General features: G+C 41.7%; 1 protein-coding gene across 1 annotated transcript; it reads left to right on the top strand.

Annotated features, from left to right (window-relative positions):
• Positions 1 to 208: 208 nt before the first annotated feature.
• On the top strand, positions 209 to 8,674 carry smx5. Its single transcript, XM_034180675.1, has 5 exons — positions 209 to 290; positions 457 to 524; positions 4,514 to 4,544; positions 4,624 to 4,683; positions 8,134 to 8,674. The coding sequence occupies exons 1-5, from the start codon at positions 288 to 290 to the stop codon at positions 8,257 to 8,259; spliced, it is 288 nt and encodes a 95-aa protein (XP_034036566.1). The 5' UTR covers positions 209 to 287; the 3' UTR covers positions 8,260 to 8,674.
• Positions 8,675 to 11,062: the final 2,388 nt, after the last annotated feature.

The raw sequence follows: 11,062 nt of genomic DNA, 5'->3' as shown, positions 1-11,062 counted from the left end.
GATTTATTTATTTATTGTCTAATTTTTATGGCAACCTGAACACAGCGGCAACAAAACAAGTGAATTACACAATTCTCGTGTATCAACAAGTTATTTAAAAAGGCAAACTCGATGTGAAAGCGGACAGATATCCTGAGTTGTGTTGGCTTCAAACATACCACAGACATCGCCAGTTCGGTGGCGCCCCCATGTGGAACTGCAGCGTAACCGCGACTGGGTGCGTCGCAGAAATGTGACGCAGGAAAACGACATCAAGATTCGACAAATTAACGGACCAAACGCGAACCATGGTAGGTACTTCAAGTTCTGCCGTATTATTATTATTATTTTATTTTAAAATAATAATAATGTTTTCTCACTTTTTCTTTAGTAGGCGATGTTGTCTGTTCTTATGTCTACCGCCTCTTAGTCGATTGATTTAGACGCTGTATTTTGTTTGTTTGTCTTAATTTCCAGCTTTTCTACTCGTTTTTTAAGTCTCTGGTGGGGAAGGACGTGGTGGTGGAACTCAAAAACGACCTGAGGTTTGGCCTTTTATTCACAATGTTTGCTGTAGCCTCCAAATCAAGCTAAGCGCGCTGAAACTTACTGATGTGTGGGGTGGACGCTTTTACACATTTAACCATCTCGAGAAGCTGCACAAACCTGTGCAAGTACTATAAGAGATAGATTATAGTTAATCATTAAAAACACTCTGTCCACACTGAGGTTAGGTTATGTCTGGGAGAATGTGCTGGTGCTGTATCCGTGACACCGCATTGGCTCATGGATGGCAGACAACCTGTCTGTTTCCACATCTCTATAAAGGACGGGGGCGACCTGAAGGGCCGGTGTTGGAGCGCGTATATAAACCACAGAGAAAGCCTGTGTGTTTTCAATGGTGTCGCAGACCGAACGGTCCCCTCAAAAATAATGCTGACGAGCTGAGGACCCCCCATTGCGACTTGGTCGCATTAGCTACAAGAGACAGAGGCAAAGCAAACATCTGCCATTCATTTTTGGTCAGACTGGGCATTTTACAGCAACAAGTGGTGGCTATCCTGTCAGCTACACAGTGCCCAAATAGACAAGAAGTCTCTCTTATGCCAACACTGAGCAATGCAACAGGGCATCTGCCAATCCACGTGAAGGCAACATGATGGTATCATGTACATTGATTGGTTGATGGCTATATTTATTTGTTATAAAGTTCATGTTTAAACTGTAAGACATCAAGCCTCTATTACATTTCCTTGTCATAATGGTTTGATTTGAAATTCTGGCTTTGGATATTGACAGACGCCAAGGATAGCTTATCAAGCTTGGAGTGCTTGGGGCCACTGATACCTTTGCAAAAGAACAAAGGTCCATGTATTTAGGGTTCTGGTGCTTTCTGTCTTAGTGTGTGGTTGTGAGACTAGGACACTAATCAATGACCTAAGGTGATAGCTGAATGTCTTTGATACCAGTTTTCTCCAGAGGATGCTCACCTATTTTTGGAATGACTTTGTGTCAGGAAAAGTTGCTTTAGAAGACTGAGGTGAGGATTATCATTTGCATTGTATGGACACATCAGCCATGACATTTTGGCTATGTTGCATGCTTCCGTGTGCATGATCCAGCATGCAGTACCTCACTGTCGAGGAACCCAGCAACTGGAATAGGCCAATAGGACAACCACTCATCACCTGGCTACAGCTGATATTGTCGATAGTTTGTAGAGAAGTTAGCTCAGTGGATAAATTCCTGGCCTACTATTACAAAGACCGGAGTTGAAATCCTGCTCATACAACCTGTCTGTGTCATTGGACAAGACACTTAATCTGCATTGTCTCAGTCCACCCAGCTGTAAAAATGGGTACTGACCTCAGCTGGGGAAGCACTTTGAACATCAGCAAGATAGAAATACAGTCATTTTTCTTGTTCTACTCTGTGGAAGATGAGCTTAACCATTTGTCTGCCTGGCTGTTTGATAACCAGAACCCAGTGTGGTTGCAGTATGGCGGCGGATGCAACAGCATGCAGCATTAGCCCTTTTTTTTTTTTTTTTTTTTTTTGGAACATTCATCAAATTGCAGGGTCTCTGTCTAGAATTTACTCTTGTTATTGGGGCACTCCTAACTGTTTATCGAACTTTGGAATATAGTTTAATTTATAGAAGTAAATCAATTTTGGTTCACTGTATTGTTATCCTGCCTTTATGTTAAATAGAAGGGGCCATTGTGTTCCAGGTTGAGCAGTTTACAGATCCAGTGACTTGGTCAAGGAGACTGTAAAGTTGTCCTCAGTGCAGTGACATTTTACACATTGATATAACATTCATTCACTTTTTGTACCCACTTATTCCAATTAAGGGTCACAGGGATGCCAGAGCCTATTCCAGCGGACATCACACGAGAGGCGGGGTACACCCTGGACAGGATGCCAGACAGACAAACTCATTTACACTCAGATCTAAACTCAGTTTAGAGTCACTAATTAACCTAATCTGCATGTCTTTAGAAGTGAGAGGAATCCAAACCACCCAGAGGGAACCCACACAAACACAAATTTATACAGAAAGGACCAGAAATCCCAGTACCTTCTTGTTGTGAAGCAAGAGTGCTAATCACTAAGCCAATGTACTGCCTTTAATATAGTGTGTGACTATTTAATTGTCATGTGCAGGGAATGAGGCAAAACTCCCTCTGTGCTCTGAGCTTTTCTGTCTCTTGTTTACACTCTACCTGGCCACACCTGTGTTTTAGTGCTTGAGATTTCTCCTGCATATGGCTCACAATATGCTAAACTGTTATATTACACCTGAGGTACTTCATGAATGTGTTTATTAAATATGGATTGTTGAATAGAAATGTTTGTTATTGTTAACACTAATGTAACTAATGTATATATAGTATGCATAATTTGAGTGTATTTCGTTGCTCATAAAATAAAGAAAAATTGAAAAGAAGTTTGGAAAATCCACTTTTTTTCATCACATAACACGATTGGACCTCACTTTTTCAACCAGGTCATATTTTTTTCAAACCAACCTCAAGGCAATTGCATTGTGCGTTTGTCATTAGAAAACCCATGAAATAAAAATAAGTAAATAAAAGGCCCGTGAGTCAATTTTAAGTACCAAAAAATTAAATTAAACATGACCCTTGCGGATGTTACGCCGTCTGTCAAAACCAAGTGGGAGATATAGATGGTTAAATGTCGCATAAACTATAGCTAACATTTACACGTAGTTGGGCATTCTACTTTGAAATATGTATTCTCCGATATACATCGTCAATTTGTATGAAAGATACGCATATTAAGAAATTATAACAAGTTGAAAACAACCCGAGAATTGTCCGTCAAAAATAACATCCGCAAGGGTCCATATTCTTTTTAATTTAACTTTTCCAAAAGTGAAATTTTTAAAGTTAATAGAGTTATCTTGAGCTTTGTGGTTTATGAAAGAAATATATGTGTACTACAATTTCAAACTAGTTTGCAATAAAAACATGTAACTTGAAAAATTGACCTTTGTGTTACACTTTCATAACAGTTTAGCATATTGTGAGCCATATTTATTGCATCTGAGTCCTATCTTGTCCTGCCCCCCACCTCCCAACATAGTAGATGGCAGCTACTTTCCTGAAATAGGTCCAAAATTCACATTTACAATTTAAAATTTAAAATTCACATTTTAATAAATTATGGAAAAAGTGAAGTGTTGGGAATAGTTCCCAGATGCACTGCATACAAGCTAAAAATGGCTCTGTCCAAGAACATGGTCGAACTGTAATCCGCACCTGACTTTTCCCACATAGAGATACATTAGACTTGTTAAAATACCGTTCCTTTAGCTCAGTGCAGTGGGGGTGGGGGTTGGGTGGAATGGTCCAGAAGAGAAGCTTTGTTTTTATTGTAAAAATGGAGGTAGAATGACAATGAGTGCAAGAAAAGTCATCTTGAGCTCCTTTTAATTTAGTAGTGTTTGGTGTTTGAACAGTGATCCAGTAACTGGCCTATAGCCAGTCTGAATCACAAACTACTTCTTAACTGGTCTACTAATAGATTTACCTGTGTCCATATCATGAGCTGACCCACCCCACCCCCAAAAAATAAAATTCTCTCTTGGATGGAAACTCAGGTCATTATTCTTATCCAAAGTGTTGAGATGTGCTGCATACTGATTTTGAGATTGTATCACAGGCTAATTGTTGTCATGGTTTCCAACAGTCTCTGGAATAAAGCCCAAATCTTTTCCTCCTAAGTGGTGTTCCTTACTGAGTTTTCTAGGAACTCTGTGTTTTATCAAAGCTCGTAACTTAGCTGGGCTCACCACAAGATCTCAATTGTTCATTGGAATGCACAGTGCAAAGCTGCCATCTGCTGGCACATAGAATACTGCCACATGTACAAAATGCAGATGCTCAGTTGTGACAAGAAAAGCCCAAATTTAATTCATCTGATCAGAATTTGTTTTAGATGTCTCACAGCTGCCCTAATGTCCAGTGTTTGTGTGACATTGCAGTAATTTGTGACCTATCCCTTTCAGCATCTGTGGAACACTTCATTCTGTGGATCAGGTTGGTAATAATCTGATAGAATGTGTCTTCTCTCTTCAACATATCTGTTCTGCAGTCTGACTTGCTCTTTTGCTTTCAGTATCTGAACATCAAGCTCACAGACATCAGTGTGACTGATCCAGAGAAATATCCACACATGGTTAGTTGAGTCACTCAGCATCACGATAACACCTGGAACACACTGCAGACAGCACGGCAGTGTCACACGCAACAGGTTTTGTGTTTTTGCTTTTGCGTTTTTACACCAGGCTGCATTTGTTCTGCATCACTGCACAGGTTTTCCCATCAGCTGTTTTTGTTAATGAATTTGAATCCACACTCCATCTTCTGTGACAGTTTTACAGTACGCATTCAGTTTGGGCTTTTTGTATGTGGGGGATTTATTTATTTATTTTTTTAATACACTGGCTCATTTAGCTGAGTGGGTAGTCTGCCCAACAGCAGCTGCCTGAAAACACAATGTGTTGAATGTTTTATAATATACAAACTTAAAAATATTAATAGTTATGCAAGTATTAAGTAAGAGAGTTGGCTGACATGATGAAGAGGAGGAAGGTAGACATATTGTGTGCAAGAGACCAAGTGGAAGGGAAGTAAGGCCAGGAGCATAGACGGTGGGTTAAAGTTATTTTATCATGGTGAGGACAGGAAGAGAAATGGTGTTGGGGCCATTTTAGAGGAAGAGTTTGTTGGCGGTTAAGCGAGTGTCTGACAGGGTGATGACTGTGAAGTTTGAAGGAATGATGATGAATGTCATCAGTGCATATGCCCCACAGGTAGGTTGTGAGCAGAGGGAGAAAGAAGATTTCTGGAGTGATTTAGATGAGGTGATGGAGAGTGTACCATGAAAGAGTGGTGATAAGAGCAGCCTTCAATGGGCATGTTGGTGAAGGGAACAGAGGTGATTGATTAGATATTGGAAGTAATGGGTAGATATGGTATCAAGGACAGGAATGTGGAAGGGCAGATGGTAGTTGATTTGGATGGAAATGACTGTGGTGAACACCTACTTTAAGAAAAGGGAGGAGCACAGGGTGACATATAAGAGTGGAGGAAGGTGCACACAGGTGGACCACATTCTCTGCAGGAGATGCAAGCTAAAAGAAATTAGAGAGTGCAAGGTGGTGACATGAGACAGTGTAGCTAGACAGCATAGGATGGTGGTTTGTGGGACGACTTTAGAGGTGAAGAAGAGGAAGAGGATCAGAGCTCAACAATGGATCAGATGGTGGAAGCTGAAGGAAGAAATCTATTGTGTGAAATTCAGCAGGTGAGAGAGCCACTGAATGGAGGAAGAAATTTTGGACAGCTGAAAAAGTACTGCAGATGTGGTGAGGGTGACAGCTAGCCTGGGTGTGACTTGTGGACAGTGGAAGGAAGGCAAGAAGACTTGCTGTTGGAACAGAGATGCTAAGGAAAGCATAAGGCGAAAGAAGTTGGTGAAAAGGGATTGGCATAGATGGAGAGATGAAAGTAGACAGTGGTATAAGGAGCTGTGGCGTAAAGTGAAAATAGAAGTGGCAAAAGGTAAGGAAAAGGTATATCAGAAACAGCGCAAGAAGTTGAACAGTAAGGAAGGAGAAAAGGACTTGTACTCATTGGTCAGACAAAGGAACAGAGCTGGAAAGGATGTGCAGCAGGTTAGGGTGGTAAAAGATGCAGATAGTAATGTGCTGACAAGTGGGGAGAGTGTGTTTAGAAGGTGGAGAGAATATTTTGAGGAGCTGATGAATGAAGAAAAAGAGAAAAGGCTGGATGATGTGGTGAGAGTAAGTCAGGAAGTGCAAGAGATTAGTAAAACTGAAGTGAGGGCAGCTATGGAGAGGATGAAGAGTGGAAAGACAGTCTAGATGACATTCTAGTGGAGGCATGGAAATGTTTAGGAGAGATGGCAGTGCAGTTTCTAACCAGATTGTTTAATAAAATCTTGGAAAATAAGAGGATGCCTGAGGAGTAGAGAAGTGTGCTGGTTCAAATTTTAACAAGGGTGATGTGCAGAGCTGCAGTAACTACAGAGGCATTAAGCTGATAAGGCACAGCATGAAGTTATGGGAAAGTAGTACTCATGGAGAAGTACAGAGAAGGTCAAAAGAAGTTACATTGTGTGTTTGTGGATTTAGAGAAATTTTATGACACGGTGCCAAGAGAAGAGCTGTGGTATTGTATAAGGAAATCTGGAGTCGCAGAGAAGTATGTTAGGGTAGTGCAGGACATGTACAAGAATAGTGTGACAGCGGTGAGATGCGCAGTAGGAATGACAGACTCATTCAAGGTGGAGGTGGGATTACACCAATGATCAGCTCTGAGTCCTTTCTTGTTTGCAGTGGTGATGGACAGGTTGACAGATGAGATCAAACTGGAGTCTCCATGGACTATGATGTTTGCAGATGACATTGTGATCTGTAGTGAGAGTAGAGAGCAAGTTGAGTCTAGTCTGGAAATGTGGACATTGTATGCTCTGGAGAGAAGTGGAATGAAAGTCAGTAGGAGCAAGACTGAGTACATGTGTGTGAATGAGAGGGAGCCCAGTGGAATAGTGCGGTTAAAAGGAGTAGAAGTGGTGAAAGCAGATGCGTTGAAATACTCGGGGTAAACTGTCCAAAGTAATGGAGAGTGTGGTAGAGAGGTGAAGAAGAGAGTGCAGGCAGGGTGAGGGAAAGTGGCAGAAGTGATTTGTGACTGAAGAATATCAGGAAGGAAGGGGAAAGTCTACAAGACAGTAGTGAGTCCAGCTGTGTTGTACGGTTTAGAGACAGTGGCGCTAACAAAAAGACAGAAGACAGAGCAGGAGGTGGCAGAGCTGAAGATGTTGCAATTCTCTTTGGGAGTGATGAGAATGGACAAGATTAGGAATGAACATATTAGCGCAGGTGGGACGGTTTGGACAACGTAGGATCAAAAATTACCCCAAGTCTCCTCACTTTGTCAGTGTGATGTATGACACATGAGCCTAGGCTAAGCGTTAGCTGGTCAAATTGATGCTGATGTCTCACTGGACCAAGAACCAGCATTTCAGTCTTATCAGAGTTTAAAAGTAGGAAGTTACTAGACATCCAACTTCTCACTGATGCAAGGCAATCTTCTAAGGATTTTATGTGGATGAGATTACCAGCAGTTATCGGCATGTATAACTGAGTATCATCAGCATAACAATGAAAGGTAATCCCAAAACGCCGCAATATGTGCACGTAGAAAAACATACACACATAAGAAAAGCCCAAACTGAATGTGCACTCTAAAATGGTCACAGAAGATACAGTGTGGAATAAAACTCATTATCAAAGACAAACAACTGGGGAAAGACTGAGCAGCTAAAACTTTGCCCATTGTAAATGCATGCACACACCAGTGTTTTCTGTGTGTGAGTGTGAGAGAGAGAGAGAGAGAGAGAGAGACGCGTGGCCGTGGTGTTTGCAGTGTGTTTGGGTTTATGGACACAACAAGCTGATGCATTCAAGAGGCGGTGATGCTGTTGAGTGGTTTGGTATGTGGCCCCCTTAGGAAAATAAGTGAGCATATGTGTGGACACTTTGTTGCTTAAACACCATTTTAAGTTGTCTGCAGCATGACTGTTGTCTTTTAATTCCAGCTGTCTGTGAAGAACTGTTTCATCCGCGGCTCCGTGGTGCGCTACGTTCAGCTGCCTGCAGATGAAGTGGACACTCAGTTACTACAGGATGCTGCACGGAAAGAAGCCATGCAGCAGAAACAGTAATTAACTCTGAGTGACGTGATGGGCTTGGGTTTGGCTACAGGTGTCTGAGAAGGCCGCGAGTGATTTCTTTTACGTTTTGAATTAGCCTCATTAATGGCATCTGGTATTGATGTTTTGGGCAGCTCCCCTCAATAAGCAGCACTGCTGATTGTCCTCAACTCTTCACAACTGATTTAACTGCAGATGTCACATCAGTGGCCTTCAATTTCGAAAATGGGAAATACCACAAATGTTCATCTTACAGGCCAGTCCTGAGTTGGTTTGTTTTATGTTGGGGGAGTTTTTTCCCCAAAAAAGTTAGTGTGGAGTGAATTGAATCTGTTGGAGGTAAAGATGTAGTATGTTTATGTTGCTTACAATATGTACTACTGCATGTACTGTAAAAATTTTAGTTTTCATTTTGAAATAAAAAAAAAAATGGTTTATTGTTTTGTCTTTTTTGCCCCAGGGGGGCTTTTAAAATTACATTTTTCAAAACTTTTGGATTATGCGACATAACTGGGGCTGCAACTGCCCATCATTATTATTTTTAAATCCATTACTGTCTTAATATTCAGATCATGCTGCTCCATGCGCTGGCCCTGCGACAGACTGGCGTCCTCTCCAGGGTGTATCCCATCTCATGCCCTATGACTGCTGGGATAGGCTCTGCCCCCCAGCAGTTGAAGATGAGTGAATGAGTGCTCCGTGCACACCTGATCCTGTCAGATCTCAGACGTGAACCACAACAGCTCTTCTTTAGTACTTGGGAACACCAGGACCTGATGAGCGGGTTCAGTGGCACGGTGGTTTAGTGGTTAGCACTGTTGCCTCACAGCAAGATGTTGGTGAGATCGCTTCCCACCTGTCCTTTCTGTGCAGAGTTTGTGTCACCAGCTGCTCCATTTTCGTCCCACTTCTGAGGACATGCAGGTTAGGTAAAAGTAAGAAGTCCCTTCGGCTGCTCCCTTGTTTGCGCTCGGGGTCGTCACAGCAAATCCAAGGTGGATCTGCATGTTGAATTGGCACAGGTTTTACGCCGGATGCCCTTCCTGATAAAACTCCACATTACATGGAGAAATGTGGCAGGGGTGGGATTTGAACCCGGAGCCTTCTGAACTGAAACCAAGCACATTAACCACTTGGGCACCACCCCTACATGCAGATTAGGTGAATTGGAAATTTTAAATTGAGTGTAGGTGTGTGAGTGTGTTCGTCTGCATGTCACCCTGTACACGAGTGGCCTGTCTGCAGCTCCCTTGTGACCCTAAATTGGAATAATCAGATATAGAAAATGCATGAATATCAACAGGTTTTGCCATGTAAGAGTTGTGGCAGGAAGGATGGCGCCAAATCCCAGTGTGGTGCTGTACCAGATCTGCTGTGGTGACCCTGACCACCGGGGGCAGCTGGAAGCAACAACAAAAAAAAATTTCTATAGTTTCTCTCTTTTTTGGGGGGTAAACTCCCATCACCCAAAGAGATTCACTGTACATTGATACAGCACATTTCAGAATCTAAGACCACTACTCTGTTTGGACTTTATGAACATTTAGGGGTCAGTTGAAGAATTACACAGGGTTAAAATTTAAAAATGCTCCAGTCATAATTGAAAACTATACCACATTATTTGTTTGATCACAAAGATTCCAAATAGGTATAGTTTGAGATCTTTGTGACTGAATGTTATGAGGTAAAATCAGCAAGAATGATGACAAGGGTCAGTTTCAGTTTGTATAGGGGTCAAAAGTTAAAGTTGCTCTAATTTTGGTAAAAAGTGATGCAAATTATTGGTTGAGTTAATAGGGTTTTAAAAAGGAATAGTTTGTACCATGTGCCATGCTTATCACGTTAAAGGGGTAACATATGTCACGTCATAGAATCCAATGGATGTTGACCTTGTTTGACCTTTACTTTGGAGACCAAGCATTTAACAGTCAAAACTATTCCATTTATTAATCCTATTACTTCTACTAAGTAACACATTTTCACTTTTGTCTTGTTCCTGGGTTCAAACCATAATTTCCCATTTCTTCACAACCAATCAAAAGAGAAAAGAGTGGTCTTGACCTCCAAACTTTGGTTTTGTGGTCAGGACAATGAAATTGCAAATTAATCAGTTTTCGCATTCACTGAGTGGTCACTACTAATTTCGGGAAAAGTTAAGTCCATTTGTCAGAGTTGTCATATTTTCTTTTTGTGATCATGTCAAAAGGGTTCAAACATCATTTCAAACATAATACAATGTTGACAAAGCAATTATACGAGGTCTATTAGATAAGAAACCGACATTTTTTTTTTAACTATATGGATTTGAATGACGTGCGATTACACCAATCATGCTTGAACCCTCTTGCGCATGCGTGAGTTTTTGCACGCGTGTCAGTGATGTCATTTTCCTGTGGGCAGGCCTTGAGTGAGATGTGGTTCAGCCCTCTCGGCTGAATTCCTTTGTTTCACACGCTGCTCGAGACAGTGCGCGTGTGCGCCGCGACAGGAAAAACACCTCCGTGTTGAAAACCATTTGTAAAATTCAGGCGGCTTTTGATGGCTTTCAGCAAGTGAGTAACTGAGAAATTGTTTAACAGCTTGGGCATGTTCCAACTTGCCCGTTAAGGTTTCCAACAGAGGTGTTTTTCCTGTCGCGACCCCCCGTGGTCGGGTCCGCCCCGACATGCGACTCTGCCCGCACGTTCTTTCATTACAAAATGTCCGTTAACAATGGAATGTCCGAATAAACTCCTCATGCCGACTTCTTCTGAAAGTTCTCTGTTCTCTGACGACTTACTGGGTCAACAGAGTCTGAAATGTGGAAGTTTTCAAC

Source organism: Thalassophryne amazonica, chromosome 10, assembly GCF_902500255.1.
Source record: "Thalassophryne amazonica chromosome 10, fThaAma1.1, whole genome shotgun sequence".
In the NCBI taxonomy this organism is placed as follows: Eukaryota; Metazoa; Chordata; class Actinopteri; order Batrachoidiformes; family Batrachoididae; genus Thalassophryne; species Thalassophryne amazonica.
The sequence above is the reverse complement of the archived record's forward strand: the minus strand, read 5'-3'. Positions and strand labels throughout refer to the sequence as shown.